This window comes from Ursus maritimus, unplaced genomic scaffold, assembly GCF_017311325.1.
Source record: "Ursus maritimus isolate PB19 unplaced genomic scaffold, ASM1731132v1 scaffold_29, whole genome shotgun sequence".
Taxonomy (NCBI): Eukaryota; Metazoa; Chordata; class Mammalia; order Carnivora; family Ursidae; genus Ursus; species Ursus maritimus.
This window is the reverse complement of record NW_024425452.1, coordinates 10,389,397-10,409,633: the sequence shown is the minus strand read 5'-3', so window position 1 is coordinate 10,409,633 and position 20,237 is coordinate 10,389,397. Positions and strand designations below refer to the sequence as shown.

Genomic DNA, 20,237 nt, shown 5'->3' with positions numbered 1-20,237 from the left:
AGGTGATGAGCTGTGCAGTCTTCCTTCAGACCTCGCCCTGCCTGCCCTCCTTGCTGACCCCCCTGTGCTCCACGCCTGCGCCTTCCTTAGGCTCTTCCCAGATAGCCTCTGGCTCATAGTTCACTCCTCGGCTCCAGTCCTTTATCAGAGGCGCAGTCCCTGATCACTAGATAGAAAATAGCTCTTTCCACCCTGGCTCTTCTGATACTCTTCACCCTGCTTTTTTTTTTTTTTTCCTTTCAGAGCACATTATTTGTTTTATTTTTATTTATTGTTATTATTTTTTAAGATTTTTTTTTTATTTGACAGAGAAAGAGGGAGAGAGAGGGAGAACACGACCTGTGGGGGAGCAGCAGAGGGTGAGGGAGGAGCAGACTCCCCCCTGAGCACGGAGCCTGATGCAGGGCTTGATCGCAGGAACCTGAGATCATGACCTGAACCAAAGGCAGGCACTTAACTGACTGAGCCAGCCAGGCGCCCCTCACATTATTTGTTTTATATATTTAACTTTATGTCCCTAAATTATAAGCTCCATGAGGTCAGGGATTTGTTATGATCTGTGCCTACACCAATGTCTGGCAGGTAACAGGTGCTCCATAAATATTTGTTGAATCCAGAGGTCCATCTGCACTGTCATTCCAGGCAAGAAGACTGAAAAGAGACTGGGGTTAGGAAGTGGGATTATACTTGGTAGGTGCATGCAAAAATATATAGCCATTATTAATAATTTTTAAAATTTAAAAAATGTTCAATTTAAAGTAGAGAGGACAATATGTGTGTTTTTCAGTTATGAGGATTTAGTGATACAGTAAATAAAATGTCTAGTGCGGTGCCTGGGATAGGAGAGGAATGGAAGGATCTGTAGCTATCATTGTCATTATTACTTCCTCTGGCAAGTGGAATGATCTCCCAGTTTATAATTCAGAAGAGTCATTGTTAGAGGAGATCTGAAGATTCACATGGAAGAGAAGAGAAAGAGAGGCTCTGTAAATTTGTTCTGTTTGCAGACTGGTAATAGTCCCTTGAAACTCAAAAGTGTTTAAAATAACTTATGTGTAAGAAGCTTTCAGTTAATATCAATATTTGTTGCGAAATAATGGGAGTTGAGGATGTGTATAGAACCCAGAGGTAAGCTAGGAAATTGTCTTGTTTTCTAACAGGGACAATGGGTAAATCTGAACTGGGCACATGTCTCTGGCAAAAGGTATTGTTGCCACATCTTTGAGAAGTCAGTGTGCTGGATGGTGTAAGGGCCTTCTCATGTTATCTCATAATCATGAAGGGTTTGTAAGCACCAAGAAAAGAAAGTGATAACTTAGAGCCAGCATGAGCTCAGTAAGAACAAATTATGCCAAACTAATTTAATTTCCTTTTTGTTCCCTAAGGAGTTATTAGATTATAGGTCAGGGGCTTTATTCGTAATCCTGGATTTGTAGATGGTTGACTTTTCTAAAATAAGCATTTTTTTTATTTCATAATCAGCTGAAATAATCTCAGCCTGTGTTAATTTATCTGCAGTGTCCAGATTAAAAAAAGGAAAGAAAAGGTGATTAGTAAGCTGGGCTTCACCTTTAACGCATCCTGACCAGGGTCAGTCAGCTAATCTGCTGAGCTCCCATAGCATCTGCGTTAGCCCTTTAGTTATTACACTTTCTATTAATTATCTGGCTATTTATCTTTTTCTCAATGATAATATGAGCACCTTAAGAACAAGGACGAGGGCACATGCACCTGGAAGAGATGCCTTTATATTAGCTCAAACATAAAAGGTTTGGGATTTTTAATTGGCTCACAAGTTTAATGTCACCCAACATTATAATACTATTATTAAAATAGCCAAGACTATTTGTTGGGAGAGCAAATGTTATTTAATAAGTGATGCGAAGGCAGTTAACTATTTAGGGGAAAAAAAACAAAGAAAAATGTGAAACTTCTGACCAACATAAATTCTGAATTCATTGAGGATTAACATACAGATATAAAACCCTACAAATCAAGAAGAATATATAAATTATGTTAATGTCAGAATGAAAAAAGGGCGTCCTATGCATAAAACAAGATGTCACAAGAGAAAACATAAATACATTTGTTTTCATAAAACTTAAAAACATTTCCATGTGAAAGAGCATTAAAAAAAATTGCAGCCTCATATCCAATGACTTCAGTTATTAAGTGATGGCATAGTGATTAGGAGCCCAAATAAGAGTTGACCAGTCATTCAAACCTATTTTGGGGGTGCCTACTACATGCCAGGCATTGTAGGAACTGGGGGTACAGCAGAAATTCAGGAAGCTCTCATGAAGCTTATATTTTATTGGAGGTTGATGGACTATAGACAAATACACAGTATTCCCGTGATGGCAAAAGCTGTGGAGAAAATGCAGAAGGGTCAGGGGTAGAGAGAATGTTGGTCACAGAGACCTGTCTTTTCCTGTTTCCTGAGCTTGCATGCTCAAGAAGGCATTCTGGTGAGGTGTCAAGACGGTTCTTCCTGTCTTTGTCATCCAGGAGACACTGTGACTAGAGAGAGGCCCCCACTCTGCCTCCTCCACCACCCCAGCTTGACACATACGCTCACAAAGAGGTCTCTGCTGTGCTTGGTGTTCCAACTTGCTGATCAATGACTTCTTTCAAGATGACTCTGGTGGTGTTGCAAGTACATTTAAGGTGACATGTAAGATTTGCAGACACTGCACATTCCCTGAAGTTCAGAGAAGTGCTGACGTGCTGTAAGAAGAAAACAAATTGCATAAGCTTCCTCGCTGAGGCAGGAAAGTTTTTGCCTATATGTGTGTGTGTGTGTGTGTGTGTGTGTGTGTGTGTGTGTATATATATGTTTATTTGGGATTGTACGTACTGAGGAAAGATGAGGGCATGTTCTGGATAGTTCTTAAATCTCTATTTCCGCCGCCACCCCCATAGGCCTGTGAAGAAATGGTTTTGGGGATGGGAATGAGTCAGGATGGGAATGAGTCGTTTGTCTCAAAGAAGAAAACTAAAGCTGAAGGCTGAGCACCTTGGGGAGTATAGGGGCAAGAGCTTATATTTAGTGGGAGGGGAACCTGCATTGGCTGATGAGCTAGGCTGCTGACATGGAACAGGGCTTTCACCAAATACGTCATGTTAGTATCAGCTGAGAGGCTCTCTGGTATATTGACAAGATGTCTTTTAAAATACCCTTAGCAGGGGGGCACCTGGGTGGCACAGCGGTTAAGCGTCTGCCTTCGGCTCAGGGCGTGATCCCGGCGTTATGGGATCGAGGCCCACATCAGGCTCCTCCGCTGGGAGCCTGCTTCTTCCTCTCCCACTCCCCTGCTGTGTTCCCTCTCTCGCTGGCTGTCTCTATCTCTGTCAAATAAACAAATAAAATCTTAAAAAAAAAAAAAAATACCCTTAGCAGGGACACATGTGTGGCTCAGTGGGTTAAGCGTCTGACTCTTGGTTTAGGCTCAGCTCATGATCTCAGTGTCCTGAGATGGGGAGCCCCTCCTAGGGCTCTGCGCTCAGCCCACTGGGCTTGGGCTTCTCTCCCTTTCCCTCTCCTTCTCTGCTCCTCCCCCACTACTCCTCTCCTCACCCTTGGGCTTTAGCTCTCTAAAATAAATAAATAAAAATAAATAAACAAACAAACAAATAAATAAATAAATAAAATCTTTAAAAAAAAATCCCCTTAACATTCTTTTTTGCTTAATTGGATCAAAGTGATAGGGATCAGAAGTAAGGATGTTGGAAAGTGAGCCTCTCCCACTGTTTCCTGGAGGGTTGCCCCGGTAGTCACGGGACTACCACTGACACACGGAATGACGCTACCAGTGTGTCCTATGAAGAAGTCAAGAGCTAAGACCTTGGGTTTGTAGCTACAGGTTCACTGACAAGTTGCGATTATGGTGATCCATTTCTCTTCCACTTCCCCAGGGGGCTGCTGGGTAGTTGAGGCACATTAAACTTTTTAGAGCTTTTAGTATTTAGCCATTGTTTTGTACTAAAGCATGAGCCATCCGTAAAAATATACACATCTCAAGATACCATTATTATGCTAAGGAGAAGTTTGGGCGCAAAGGAAGCTTAAGTCTCTTGAAACGTAATGCTTAACATTTATATTCATTTGAAATCTACCACACTGAACAGGGAAACTGAAGGTGAAAGAAAAAAATGGTGAAAGATTTCACAGGGAGAGGGAATCTGAGTCTAGGGTTTTGATTTAGATACACTCACTGTCATTTGCTTTAAGTTAAATAGAGCTTGAAAATGCAGAAAGCAGTGTGAAAACAAGTGGGCCAAACCCAGTGGATCAAACCAGGGCGCTGCAGATTTGTCAGTGTTCTGGGTTTCCACCTATTTGTTCACCTACTGTATCAGGAAGGTGGTTTCACTCAGATGCATGTGTGTGTGTGCACGTGTGTGTGTGCACGCGTGTGTAAATGTGCACGTGTCTGTAAATGCGTGTATGGGATTAGCAGTTAGACATGATTTCATCGATTTTCATTGAGTACCTGCTATGTGTCAGATACTTTTTAGGGGAGTGGCGATATAGCAACAACCAGAACAAAGTCCTGGCTTTCGTGTGGGTAAGCTCAATAGATGATAAAAACATACAGAATTGAAGATCTTATACCCGAATAAAGCAGTATTGGGGAGAGGGAGTGATTGGAGGTGCTCTTTTATTAAAGAGATAGGGTAGGAGTTATTTGTTCAGAGACCTGAATGAAGTAGGAGATGGAGCCAGCAGATATTTTGAGGAAGAGCATTCCAGGAGGAGAGGCCCAAGATGAGTGAAAAAATCTGAGTTGGGGGCTTGCTCTGCCTAGGTCACATCTGTCTTTACCACTGTGACCTCTTGACACATCCTTCAAACTCTTTGAGGCTTTGCTTCCTCAATGGTGAGGAGATAACAATATTTAACCTTTCCGCTTGCCAGGTGGGGGCTGAGTGTAGCAGTTTTTGAAGGTGGCCAGGCTGGGCCAAGATGTTGTAACACATGGAAGACAGCTAATGCGTGTATACACAGGTGCTTTAGAGCAAGAGAGGAAGTCTTAAAAGTTCACTTAGAGCTAGATAACGGGTATCAGTGCTAATTGTAAGTGTTAAGATGTTCTCAGTTCTCTTACATACCTGATTAATGTCTAATTGTTCCAGATCTTTCCACTGTGAGGGTCATGAGCCTTGGTTTTTTTGTCCTTCTGTAGCTGGGGTATGGATCTGACCACCAGGTTAATGTCTCAGGAAGAGCTGTGCTGCTGTATCCTTCATACTCCTTACAACTCATCCACACCCCATCTTGCCAGGCTTGCTGGCCTTCCTTAAGACCCTGAGCTTCAGGGGCTGGTTTGGAAGAAACATCTGGATCCCTTTCTGGGATACATCTCCCAGACTTCTAGGTCTTTTTTTTTTTTTTTTTTTTTTTTTTAAGATTTTATTTATTTATTTATTTGACAGAGAGAGACAGCCAGCGAGAGAGGGAACACAAGCAGGGGGAGTGGGAGAGGAAGAAGCAGGCTCCCAGCAGAGAACCCTGACATGGGGCTCAATCCCAGAATGCAGGGATCACGCCCTGAGCCGAAGGCAGACGCTTAACGACTGAGCCACCCAGGCGTCCCAGATATCTAGCTCTTGCCTCGAGTTCATTCTCCAACTTTGATGCAGAAGTGTTATCTGATGGATCATGAACTGACAGTTCCCTGGGCCCCACCTCCTGAGCTGATCTTGTCATGGTGGCGCTCAGGGACTCTGCACATTACACAGCTCTAAGCTCAGCGACTCCCTTTAAAATGAAGGGACAGGATTTCTCTAGAGTCTTTCCATTTCTGATCTTCTAGGAACTTAGGCTTTTTCTAAAGTCCTTTGGTTCACCTTCTCTGCTGTTGACTTTACTGTCTTCATCCTGTTCAGCCTCTTCCACCTTCTCACTACTCTATTCCATTCCAGTTTCCTCCTGTTCACCTCCCTTTCCTCTTTATGGATATTATGGGAGTGAGTTTAGGGATTCTAAGAACATATCCTGTATAGCCTGTTAAGGACCACTTTGTGAAAGTTCACCTTCCTTTGCCTAGCTTCAGTGTGAAATCAGTAGAGCACTAGACTTCTCTCTGAGTCTATGGACGGTCATCGTGGGGCTATGGTTCTTACAACTCACAAAGATGCTTATGTACCACCCCTTCTTCTTTTCAGGGTGCTGGCGCTGCTGATCACTGTGCCTTATGCTCTTCCATCTCTTAAATTGAGAGGAGTCACTGGCTTTTTTCTCATTTGTGGGTGTAGAGAATGAAAAGATCCTACTTTCCCTTAGGTCGAAGGCTTGTTGGTGATTGGGTTGGGTGGACAACTCAAGACTATTGAGCTGGGGGGTCAGTACACTCTCTTGGAAAATCTACTGGCTCTTCTGGCTACACATTTTTCCATTTTCTCTCTCAGAAATACTCCAGGGCACTATTCTCTGTGTAGGTGTAGTTATTGGTATCATAAACATGCCTTCCCTCCTTAATGATCTTCTTCCATCTGCCTCTAACACTTCATGAGAGGACCTTCTAGGCAGTTCTTTCATAGGAACTCGGGCTTCACATTTGCTTGGAATCTGGACGGGAAGAAGTGTGTGGAAAGAGGCAGGCACATGTTGTATGTACTACCTTGAGGGAAATACCTTCTCGATTCTGATTTTATTATACTTATCATAATTACAGTCCCATAACTGCACAAGACATTTAGACATGTTCTTGGCCTCTTGCATGAGCTGAATACTGCTTTCTGTGGTTTTCACATTCCTCTTTTGAAAACATGTGACTTCAGTATGACCATAAATTAAAAGGAAAGCTAACAGTTCTGGGAGGGAAACTGGAGGTTGGGTGGGGAGGGGCTGCTTCCTCATCCAGGCTCCTCTCAGCCTCGCTCCCTGCCCCTCACTCAAAGGTTCCAGGTTATCATTTGAAGTCACTGGGCATTTCACCTGTGCCTTTCGTTTTCAGCACTGATGCACCAAGCTCAGAGGGAGAGGCAACAACAACAACAACAAAAAGGTAGATTGGGAGGATGGATCGGAGCACTTGGGAAGAGGAATGTTCCTATAAAACAGGGACACTTGGCAGTAGAGTCAGTGAAAAATGATTCCAATTACATAAAGCAAAATGCCACCCATCAAGCAGAACATTTTAATTCTCTCTATTCCAGGCTATTTATGACTTTTTGTTCAAGATTCAATACATGTCTGTAAAAATAAAAAATGGAATCGACCCCGTCTATTAGGTAGAAGGGGATCTGTCCCAGAAAAAAAAAAAAAAAAAAAAAAAAGAAGGTAAGGAAACATTAGCAACATGACATTGTTGGAGAATTCCAGTGGCCGACAGAGACATTTCAAGCGTAACTTTGCCCCTTCTGTATTTTTCTCTTTTTTTGAGTTAAGTGGTATGAGGAAGAGAGGTGACTAATTTTACTGAGACATTTGACATTATATGTAAATTAATTTTAGTTTAAGAAGTTTCCATTTAGATTGACACCCCCCCCCATACTATCCTGCTTTAAAACAACAAAACAAAACAAAACAAAGCATTACAACTGTTTTCCAGGGCAACTTTTCCTTTCAGTTCTGCCGAAGGTGGTCGAGGGCTCACAGCTGGTTTCCTGAAAGAGTGCCACAAGATGGCGACAACGTCACGGTGGAGAATGGCCAATCGCTGCTGCTTGATACCAACACAAGCGTCCTCAGCTTACTGCACGTTAAAGGTCTGTAGAGTTTGGAGATCGGTGGTGGCATTACTATATATAATTCTATCACTTTGGGGCAGCAGGAGGGAGGGGAAATTTTTGTATAAGTTCCAGCACTTGATTGACAACTTATTCTGGGAACAAATAGAAATTTTACTATGAAAGGAGGAAGTGGCCAGAGGGTTCAAAATGAAGGCCCTGTCTTTTGCCTCTTGTAAGCACAGAGCTTAATTATTTTTTCAAATACAAGAAGGTTAACAGTGTTATCAAAGAATATCCTCCTTTATTCAAGCACTTTGTAGTCATGCTTGTCCAGGGCAGCCCCCACAATGTAGCAAAATGCTCTGAAACTGGTTAAGGCTGTTGCCTTTGAAATTCCCTGCCAAGAAAGCAATGTCTTCCTGCTTTTACCCTGTTGTGGTTTTGACTTCCTGGTCCCATGGAAAGTCATATAAATAGGCTTCCTTATTGCAAAGCTGGCCACATAGCTCTAGGGTCTGGGAAGTTGGACGAGACTGAGAATTCAAATTTCAGCTCCTCCACCACATCACCAAATGACTAAGTCACTTACTCCACCTCCTTGAGCATTTGTTTCCTTATCTGTTAAATGAGAATGAAAATCATTGCCTACTTCAGTGGCTGATAATAAGGAATGGTTATCAAAGTGACTGTCTTCATTGGCAAATGAAAGCAGCTTTGGAAATGTGATTAGTTATGGGTAGCTCTAAAACTCTGCACTAAAACATTACTCTTTACTAAAAATATGTTTAACACTAACAGGGGTATTTGCTCTTGTTAAAGTAAGAGCATGGCTACATAAGGGAAATAAAATATTTTGAAGGGGATGAACCAATGTAATATTGATACCTGTCTCTTAGACATAGACTCAGGTTTTTCTGATTAGGCGTTTTGCATTCTGTATTTTAGAAGTTTCTCCCCCCCTCCACCCACTGGTAGCCAGGAAGAAGTTTTCAGGCAAATCAGTTAATTAGTATCCTTTAGGAAAAATGGTCTGTCAGCGTGGGCTCTTAACCTCTGTGTGGAGGGTGTGTGTGTTTGTGTGTGTGTGTGTGTGTGTGAGTGTGTGACCAGTGGCTTTGGGGAATGCTGACTTATCCATGGACATCAACTACCTAAGGACTAGCAATAACACAGGAAAATTACAGACTTAAAATCTCAGCTTAAAGATGCTCTTCGTAGACCTTTAACCAGGAGTCAAATGCTGGTGGGGGATGGGATGACCTTTAGGCTCTCAGGGTCTTTGCCTTATATTGATATCATTTGGGAGAACTTTCCTAGCTAAAAGTCTTGCCCAACCGAGTCTCTGGATGTCCCATTTTATGTGTCTCATATATCAGCATCTCCATTGGTACCAACCTAGTCCTAACCAACATAATTTTTGGCTGGGACCATTTCAAATGGCCTCGTAATTGGTTCCTATGTTTCTGATTCTTTGTCTTCCTTAATTGAAGACCCCCAGTTTTTATTTGGGGCAGCAATGTATCCAGCTAAAATGCTTTATTTCCTCACCTTCTTTGTGGTTAGACATAGCCTTGTGGCTAATAGCTGGTCAATGAGATATAAGGGGAGGTGTGGTACAGGACATCTGGAAAATGTCCTAAAGTAGAGTGGACCCTATAGGAGGCATGCCCTATTTGTCCTTCCATCTTCCTCTTCTTTGCTTCTTGGAATGTAAATATGATAGCTCCACTTTCAGCTGCCATCTTGGACAATGTGGTGGTTAAGAATGGGGAAGCAGAAAAATGGGAGAAACCCAGGACCCTGATGACTTTGGAGTTGCCTTAGTAGCATGGGGACTCTGACCGCCTACCTCTGAAGTTACTTCATGTGTTTAAGTCATTGATATTTGACTTTTATGCCATATGCTAAAATAAACCCCCAATAGGTTATTGCACACATCCTTTAAAAACAGGTCTGATCTTGTACTTCTTTCCTTTAACACCCCCCAGTGGCTTCCCATCTCATGAGGAATAACATATAACCTTACCATTATCAACGCTCTGCTCTCTTCATTGACCTGTCTTCCTCACTCACTCTGCTCCAGTTCTTCTATGAATATACCAGGCATATGCCCACTTCAGGCTTTGCACTTAATGTCCTTTGCCCGGAATAGTCTTCCTCCAGATACTCATGCGGCTCGCTTTTTCTTTTTTTGTTTGCTCTTTGAGAAAATGTCAACTTATCAGAGAGGCCTTGCTGGTCATCTTTTCTGAAACTGCATCCACTTCTTATTTATTTTGCTTTATCTTTCTTCATAACTTTTATCACCAGAGAACATACTATAAATTCCCTTGTTTTTTTTTTACAGTCTGCTTCCTCTGCTAGAATAAGCTGAAAAAGGCAAATGACTTCAGCAATTTATTTGCTACTGTCTCTTCAGGGTCTAGGACACCGAGTATGTGTTGATGGTTGATGGATAAGTAAAATGGTGCCGAGTTCAGATCCCGGATGAAATTTAAGAAGCGTAATTTTTGAACTCTTGCTTTCTTCATTATTACTTTTCCGAACTAATGAGCTTTTACTGTCCTTCGTTGTTCTCACATATATAGATATATATGTATGGGTCGGTTCACAGGTAAACACACATGTATATATGCACATACATATACACACAAATATACATATGTATTTACATATATATGCAGAGACATATACATATATATAAATGTGTGCAGTTATGAGTTGTGAGAAATAAGAAATCCATCGGTAAGTTATTTTTCTGTTTCTAAAAGGCATTTGAAACTGGCGAAGGACTCCAATTGTCAAAAATCTTGTAGCTAGCGTAGCTCTAAACATTTAATGTCTTCTCTTGTCTGTAATATGTGTGAAAGTTCCTAAGAGATAATAAAAAGTTATTCAAATATAAGATTGAATCATCATCATCATCAACAGTAATTCAGTCTCTGAATCTCTGTTACTGTTTCTCTTTTTCATACCCATTCATGGTATCGGAAAAGTAGCTGAGTGGAATTTTCTTTCTTTTTCTGATACCATCTTTGGGCCACGACAAAGCATGAACAATTTCAAGCCCCAAAATAATTTCTTCAAAAGATTTGAACAAATGACATAGAAAGTGTGATAGTGGGAGCACTTTCTCAGCTATCCCCACAGTATAACCAAGGCGACATTCTAAATGAAGTGTGGTACAGACTTTGAAAGGATTCGTGCTATGTAACAGTGAAACTAGATCACCTGACAACTGTATTTAGAGCTACTTTATGAAAATATTGCATCCTCTATATTAGTTTTCCATTCATGAAAGCCAGCCTCGCAGTATGTAGAAGTCTCGGCCCCTACATCAGGAAAACCAATACTTCTATATATGGCCCTCAAGAGTCTTGAATTCTCTGTGCCTTACTTGTATTTCCATCTATAAAAGAGAACTGACATTCTTTTCTTACTAGTACAACTTATCTAGTAGAAAAGAGGGTTATAAATTTCTTCGAGGCAAAATTTTCACCATTATTTATGATGCTCTACATACTGATTCCTGAACTTTATTAAAAAAATGGCATCTTAATTTTGTGACCATAAGAGCTTCAGCTATATTTATTATTTTGCCTTAATTAGCAAGATATCCAGAACTTTCATTTACTTACCGTCTCTACTTCTTCCTTCCATTTCTCTCTCTCTCTCTTTTTTTAGATTATTTTTTAGAGGGTACTGTTAAACACAAAAGAGAATTAACCCAATCAATTAATACTAATGAGCTGGGATGGAAATAGGCATATTGCCTTGATTTAATTAATTATATTTTTCGTTCTTTTATGTTAAGATGCCCAACGGCCATAGGCATCGCTGAATTAAAATTTATTATTTTATCCCAAGTAATTATGATGAGCCATAATAACAAAGGAGGGACGTTACCCTCTTGTCAGAGTTGTTATGCTTCCTGGGCAAGGACCTTGAGTTTGCAGTCGGTAGTTGGAGAAACATTCATAGTTTCTGAATGAAGCAATGAATTTCTTTCTCTTCTGGTGGCCAAGCAGTTTGACATAAAGTGTCCTAGAGATAATGATTAAGAAAAGGCCAATTATTGGGTGCCTGGGTGGCTCAGCCAGTTAAGCATCTGCCTTCGGCTCAGGTCATGAAACAGGGTCCTGGGATTGAGCCCCGCATCGCGCTCCCTGCTCAGTGAGGAGCCTGCTTCTCTCTCTCCCTCTGCTGCTCTGCCCCCCACCCCTGCCGTTTGTGCTCTTGTTACTCTTGCTCTCTCTCAAATAAATTAATAAAATCTTAAAAAAAAAAAAAAAAAGAAAGGGCCAATTAAGGGAGGATGAACTCTAGAAACCCCTCTTCCCTTGGCGTTGGGCTTTCAAAAGGAAGACATTTCAGTTTCTTCCTACTTACGATGCCAGCCCTTTACAATGCTTGAGCAGAGACTTGTTTCTAGTGTCTGTGGCTGCTGGGTAGTGCGTGGGTCTCTTTTAATGTGATTTTCTATTTCTTGGTCTGCTGGTATATACCAAAGCAGTTAAATGCTTGGCAGGGTTTTGAGCCAGAGAGAACGGAGTCTAAATCTGGGCTCTGCGTCTTACTAGCCCTGTGACCTTGGACAAGTTGCGTAGTCTCCATAAGGCTCACATTTCTCCTCATGAGGTTCATGCCTATTCTAATGGCAGCAGCGGTAACAATGATGGCTAACCTTTCTTGTTTGCTGTTTTGTGGCAAGTTTACAACGTGTTGCCCAACTCGGATGTTTTGAGTATTATTAGATGAGGGAATGTTTGTAAAGCATGGGACCAGGTCCAGAGTAAGCCACCAATTAACGATAGGTTTTGTTTTGTTTTGTTTTTTTCCGGACTGATGGGGATAACAGAAGAGATGGCTGAAATATCAGGCCTAAGTTGCAATTTTATTTACAGATAGTGGCTGCTTCTATATACAAAGCAAACTGGATTACTGAAAGAATTAGCTTGGTAATAAGGACCTTGGATTGCTTCTGCTTCTGTTATCTTTGGAATACATATTGAAGTGCTTTTCTTTCTATGGCAAGAGAGGGAAAGATACAGAGATGACAGTCGCAGAGTCTATCCATTTGGTTGTCTCCATTTTCCATGTTATTTTGACTTCACGGAGGCGTGTTTTTCTGGTGCTGTTCGGCATGTGGTCTTGTTTTCTCCCATTTTTTTGTGGTCTTCAGTTTTGAAGATGCTCAGATCTTTCTAGTCTGTTATATTTGGGATGTCTAGGGCATGCAAATGCATGTTCTTGGCTCATTGAGATGAGCCACCTTCTCCTGAGCCACTGTCAAGTTCATTGTGGAGTTTCTTCATCCTCGGTAAGGATCTGAGTTCAGAGTGAGGTATTCAGTGCTGTACCCAGCACAGCGTTTTTAACCCTGGGCATTCTCCACTTGGTTCCTTCTAGTTAGTGCGGAGTCAGACTCAGTTGCAGTAGATGCGTGCTTCAGATAACACCTTGCAGTGCCGCGATCTGGGAAAGCTGTGAGGCAGGACTTCCCTGGGACATAACTTGTGGTTTCTCTGAGCATCAGGTCTGTGTGAGTCACTGGGCAGATTACCCTCTGCCTATAATTTCAACTTCACAGATATCAGCACGGATTTAAAAGAAATCTATCTGGAGGCACACAGGAGTTTTGCTAAAAATGAAATATTCTGCATTAATGTTACTTTCTTAACTATGTAATATCTTGGTCAACATGAGGGAGTTTGGGGGGTGGTGACATTTGTTACAAATTGATCAGTTGAAAATAATTTATCTGGAAGTTGGCTGAAAAAGGAGATCGACTGAATTCCTCCTCTTCCAGATGAATCAAAGTGACCCTTCAAGGCAAGAGGGGAGATCAGGAGGTGTAGACAGTGCAGCAAGGTGGGCTTATTGTAGTTTGGTCAGGAAACTGGGGGCCTGAGTTGAAATTTGAGACAGCCACAGATTCTCCTTTAGCTTTCAGTAAGGTCCCGGACCTCAAATAAGGCGGAAAATGCAAATGATGGTGGTGCTGTCCCCTTTGTAGGAGGGAAGGGCAGTAAGGGAATTAATGTACTTTCTTCCCCATATTTTCAAACATGGTGCTCCAGAATGGGCTGAGCTTTGCAGTAGGCAAAAGGGGAAGCCTGATGAACAAGTCAGCATCAGAAAGAAATAACCGGATATTTTTTTGAAATCCGTCCTTTACTCCTTTACTTTGTGTGCCTCTCTGTGTTAGTCTTTTCCTGGTGATTACATATTTAATATTTGGGTGTGTTTTAACTCCTTCTACCTTTGGAGAAGGTGCGGTATAAGGCTATAAGCTCAAGAGAGCAGGAACCAGGTGTGTGTTTGCTCACGTTTATATGGTAGGACCACTGTATCTTCAGGCACATAGTAGGTATTCAAATAATTGTTGAATGAGTGAACTAATGAAAGAATTTCTGACCTAAAGAGGCAGATTAATGTTAGTTGTGGATTTCTCTATAATCAGAGTCCTTCCTGGTATTCTCAAATGTTAGTGAATTAGTCCAGACAGTGACCAATTTCATTTACTATTTGTGTATCAAGAGATCAGAGACAAAGGCTTTTTACTGTGGGGGACACTTGGCTCTGAAACCCCTTATTTTTCCCAATCAGACAATGACTTACGTTATTTACCTCCAGAGAACAGTCCCAGACACACTTGATTAGCCTTAAATGAAAGATAAGCCATTGCTATGAGAAAGGACATGCTTTCCATAGATGGGCAGACAGACAGATAGATAGATATTAAACAATTTACAGTTTTATGTCTTGACAGCTTGAATGTTGTAACATGAAAAATGCTATCGAAAGGGACCAGTCCCTTCCTAGCACAGAAGCTATAATATTTTCAGTAATGAAAGATAAATATTTTAAACTTCCTTGCTTAAAACCCTTCACTGGCTTTCCATTAGCCCTTGAGATCAAGCTTAAACTCCTTAATATGGCTTATGGGATCCTTCAGGGTTTGGTCTCTCCTTACCTCTTTACCTTATTGTTGATTAATGATTTCCACATCCTGTTTATCCAGAGTGAAAGCAGAACTAGAACTCTGGGATGCTTATGTATCCGGGATTCTTATACATATAAAAATATATCAGAGACCAAGCATTTCATCACTTTTCTTTTTCTTTTTCTTTTTTTTTTTTTTTAAAGATTTTTTTATTTATTTGATAGAGACAGCCAGCGAGAGAGGGAACACAAGCAGGGGGAGTGGGAGAGGAAGAAGCAGGCTCACAGCAGAAGAGCCTGATGTGGGGCTCGATCCCAGATCGCCGGGATCACGCCCTGAGCTGAAGGCAGACGCTTAACCGCTGTGCCACCCAGGCGCCCCTCATCACTTTTATTTTTCATGTACTGTAATATTCCTAGGGGTCAGGAAAAGGTAGGAGGTGTTCTCATTTTTTAAATAAATAAATCCTATGAGGAAACAACAGTGACCTTTCACTCGTGAAGTTATTAGGCTATAGCCAATTTATGTTTACATTATTCAGAGAACAATTATATTTGGAACTTTTGAATTGATTAGAGAAATGTATCAAATTGGGGGGCTCTTCAAAGATGTGATTGGTTCAATGCTTATTTGAACTTTGGTAGAAAGGAGGAGATTGTTTGAATGAATGAGTAACTTGGTAGCGAGGGAGATTTTTACCTGCCTGGTACAGACTTTGAAGAAAAGGTAGGTTTTTTGTTGTTTTGTTTGTTTGTGGGTTTTTTTTTTTTCCTGATCCTTTTGGTTTCTCCTTATAAATAACTTTTGTTCTGAGGTCTTAAGTGACTTTTTAGAAATCCATGGAACAGCCGAGAACCTTTTGTACTTAAATGCCAGAAGCTGTGTTGGTAAAAGGACGTGATGATTTTTTGGAGATAGAAAGGAACCAAGAGGGATGCCTGGGTGGCTCAGTCAGTCAAGGGTCTGCCTTTGGCTCAGGTCATGATCCCAGGTCCTGGGATGGAGCCCCGCATCGAGCTCCTTGCTTGGTGGGGAGTCTGCTTCTCCCTCTGCCTTTCAACCTACTTGTGTGCTCTCCCTCTCTCTCTCTCTCTGTGTCAAATAAATAAATAAAAATCTTAAAAAAAAAAAGGAACCAAGGTTTAGTTAAGTAATAATTGATAATAGTAGCTATAATGACAAAGGCATTTATTTGTATCTGTGTTTCGGTTCCTTTAAATATTTCTATACAGTTTCTTTTCCACAACTAGGTTTAAATGTTGTAATTAATATAGTCAATCAATTTATAAGGTTTATTTAATGAGTTTTATGTTTCATAGAAAAACTAAAAGCTCACTCACAATCTTTATCTTCTTTCTCAATTGTCTGTAAAGTTGGCCAATGCACTAAAACCAGGGTATTTTTATTCTCCTGGAGCAATTAAACCTCACCTTGACCTTGTGGCAGTAGAGACTGTACTTTTCACATTTTTTCTTTCAACACCTAGCAGAAAGGCTGGGAAATAGCAGCAAAACAGAAGTGAATTAATCTGCAATCCCAGCCTTGTATTTCTCCATCTACTTTAGATAATGGCGAACAGCACAAGACTGTGGACTACCTAGAGCAATCGTTTAGTTGACCTAGAGTAGTGGTTCTCAAAGTGTGGTCCTTGATCAGCAGCGACAGCATTACCTGGGAACTTGTGAGAAATGCAAATTTTGGGGCCCCACAGCAGACCTACTTTGGGTAGGAGGCCCACCAATCTGTGTTTTAAGACCTCCAGGGGGATTTAGATGCTCGCTCAAGTTTGAGAACTACTAGCCTAAAACAATAAAGGGAGCCACATAGAATTGTCAGGACTGGAAGCCTATTAACCTAGCCCTGCTACTCTTTTCCCAAAGGCTATGTGACCCTTTGCAAAGCACAGTGAAAACTTGGCTGGTTACATTGCATGGGCCAATCCTGAGCATGGCGGTTTTTTGTTAGATGTAGTTCTCTGTCCTGCCAGGGAAATCGGAGCTGCTGAAAATGATTTCTCCCGACTGCTATTGTTTGTGGCTCTGAGTCGGTGATTTTATTTCAGATCTGTTTTTTCCCCCTCTACATTGCCCATTTGACGGGAGTGCCAGGCTAATGAAGGAATTAGTACGTGGTATCCATTTCGGGGAGGTGGGTGATTCTTTTCCTGCATCCTGAGAACCTTTTTGCCCACACTTTCTAGTTCATATTTTCTTTTTTTAATCAGGCAGAGACATTACAATTAAAATACCGTTAAAGTGATTCTGGCAAGTATTGCAATAAGCATGTTTTTTAATTAAAGGAAGAACAGGGGGCTGCATAAGCAGCATCAGCTAAAGGGGAAAATTTCATTCGATATCTATTTTAATTGAAATGAAAAAAAAAAAATCAGGAAAAGCAGCAGCAGCAGCCTGTGCTGCTGTGTGTGGGGCTCGCTCCCAGGTTGCTAGGTTTAGGTGTTCTGTGCTTGATTAATTAGTAGCCAGCCGGAGAGTCCGTTCCCTTTGCTCCCAATCCTTAAAGCCTGATTTATGCCTCACAACCCCCATGAATATGTGAGGGCTCAGGCATCTATTTCCTGAGCTGCTAGTGGATAGGATTATGGAGCGTGCACTGAGCTCTTGGGGGCTCTCGTTTGCCAGCCAAATTGATTTTCCGCCTTTCTGGCCGGGGACAAGCCCACCTCGAAGGCTTCCAGGCTCTGCTCCAATGGATCAGGCACAAGCCTAATCCGGATCTTGCCAACAAAGGAAACTGTGTGCATCCCCAACACAGCACAGGCTTTGGGCTGTGGCTGCCCTCCCCTGATACTACCTTTCCCCCCCTCTTTCTCACCTCCTCCTGATGCCTACCTCCATTGCAACGTGGTACAGTAAGGTGCGGCCATGTGCCAGTCCTTCTTACCGAGGCTGAGAGGGGTCTGTCTATCCTGAATAGATAGTCATCTATAATTCTCCAGGGAAAGGAAATTCCACAAGCTTCCCCATCTGACTGCATAACAACTGGAAAGGTAACCAGATACAGGCTGCTAAACATTTTAAGGAATTATTTGGGGTTGACACAAAAAGCTGACTGGAGGTTAATCAATATAAATAAGTAAACTGGATAATTTACATATAAAAATTTAGGTAGTTCAAGCTTTGAGCAAGGAATGATCTAGTTTGAGTTATAGATTGATCTAGTTAATTGAGGTCCTCAGATGCCTGCCTGAGTCTTCCCTCCATTCACCTCTGGCTTTCCCTCTGCTTAACTCTGGAGTCACTCTCCCTGGGTTCATTTTATCACCTGCCATTCACCCAAACAAGTGCATTCTTGCTCTGCACCCTTTCTCCCCCGAGCCTCCTAAACATGACATAATGACATCTTCGTCCACCACCTTCACACTTCTTAAAGTTCTTCCCAGAGCTTATGTCGCTGCGACCTTCCAAATGTTCTAATTCACCTAATTCTTTGACCCACACCCGAGAATCTTGCTACTTCCTCACCTTACGCTAGTTTTAAAATAATAATATTTAACAGTTTGTTTCTCTTATCTCTCTTCTGCTCTCACTCTCCATGGGAGACCTCATTCCCTTCTATAAATTCAACTCCTCCTTATTCAACCAGTATTTAGTGACCACTTGCCAAGTACCCCATATGCCAGGCACTGTTTTAGGCACAGGGGCTATGGCTGTGAATGAAAAAAAAACAAAATTCTTGCTCTGGTGACATTTGTTTCTATGAAGAAAGTAGTCAAGTGAGCAGATTATAGTTTTTGTGAGATTTGTTGAGCAACATGGAGAAAAATGCAGCAGGAAAGATGGAGAGCTTATCTGGTGGTGGTTGGGGGGTTTGCACACAGTGAGGAAAAGGCTGTGAGGCAGGGGGAGCAGGAAAACCAGTGTAGCAGGAGGACTACAAGCCTGAGGCAGAACAGAATAAGACTAGGCCAGAGAGAACCAACCCTGTAGGGTTTAGTAGGCTTTGAATCTGAGTGTGGTGGGAGCCATTGGAGACTCTGACCAGAGAGGTGACATGATAACCTAGGTTCACATAAAAGAAAACAATCACATTGGGTGCTGTTTTGAGAGTAGACCCTGGGGTGGGTTGAGAGGCTGTTACAATCATCCAGGGCTGAGATGAGAGTGACTTAGACCTGAGGGCTAGACGTGGAAGTGGTGAGAAGTGGTTGTATCATGGGGATTGTCTGAAGGAAGAAGGCACAAAATTTCCTGGAGAATTGGCTGTGAGTGAAATGTTGACCCGAGGATTTTCAGACTGAGCACCTGGAAGAATGGTGTTGCCATTTGCGTTCCTCGGCAAGGATTTTGGGATGAGTCGTGGGTCAAGGCGTGGAGTTCATTTTCTGGATGTGCTAAATTGAGGAGCCTGTGAGACATCTATGTAGAGATGTTGAGTGGTCGTTGGGTGTGTTAGTTTGAGTGGAGAGCAGAGATGGGCCTTGGAGATAGAAATTTAGGAGTCATCAGCAATTAGCCTGTGATGTGTTTAAAACCTGAGGACAAGGTGAGACAACTGACACATGGTACATAGAATGATAGGAGAAGTGGTGGAGGTGCTCCAAGTGCCAGCAGTTGGGACAATGCGGAGGAATCAGGTAGAGGAGGCTGGGAGGGGAGGCTTGCTGGGGGGAAGGGGGGTTTCGAGGGGGGTTGGGAAGAGGAAAACCAGCTCTGGCAAGGGAGGGGAAGGAGTTTCAAGAAAGAAGGAGTAACCAAGTGTGTCAGATAGGGCTGGCCACTCAGGACAGGTGAGAATAGAGCATCGGACCTTGAATTCAGCGATGTGGTTGCCGTTGTGACCTTAACAGGCCCGGTTCTGATAGACTTGTCAGGCAAAGGTCCAGCTGGGGTGGGCTTAAGGAAAGGGAGGGAAAGAATTGAAGATAGAAGGTATGGCTGGCTCTTTCAGAGTCTTACTGTGCAGTAAAATATTTATATTCTAAATTTTTACCATGAGGGGGAAAATAGCTAGAACAGTGTTTTTGTTTTTTTTTCTTCTCAAAACACATACAACAAATCATTTTGTGGTTATTACAGAGGATGGCTAATTGTAGGGTTAGCCAAAAGCAGGTTTTGATGTCCTTTGCAAACATTAGCTAGCTGCTAAAAGTCTCTTTGACTTCCCTTTAAAAGAAATAAAAGGGATGTTAAATGGAAAGAAGTGATTACATGTAAAAAAGTTGTGTTCATTTATTTATTTTAGAGGGGAAGTAACAATCATGATGGTTGATTGATTTTTATAAAATTACCCAAGGTCACTTGTGGGCCAGCCTCGGCTTTCATGAACAATCATAACAAGCAATTGAAGGGTCACGGCCACAGGCTGCTTTCAGCCCTGCGCTTTATTTCAGCGTTCGGAAATGTGGTCAAGCTCTATAAAGTGGAAGAATAAAGTCCTCCCTCTGCGCTCCCCTACGAAGCCACTACACTCCACAGCAGCCCACTGGATATTTGTTTTAAGCTAATAAAGTGTGAGGATACAACACTCAGGGCCTCGGCGCAGGGCTAGCTTGAATATAAACCTTACATGCCTTCACACTAAGAAGCTTTCATTTTGGTTATCACTTTTAATTATTTCAATTAAAAAGAGCTGAATTCCTCATCAAACGCTCTTC

At 41.9% G+C, this 20,237-nt stretch overlaps 1 protein-coding gene across 1 annotated transcript in view; it reads left to right on the top strand.

The window, feature by feature from the left end:
* PKHD1 (PKHD1 ciliary IPT domain containing fibrocystin/polyductin) overlaps nt 1-20,237 on the top strand; it is a 431,701-nt gene that overhangs the window by 120,324 nt on the left and 291,140 nt on the right. Inside the window, 1 exon segment of the mRNA XM_040643571.1 lies at nt 7,557-7,713. Within this exon segment, the coding sequence (XP_040499505.1) occupies nt 7,557-7,713 (157 nt within the window).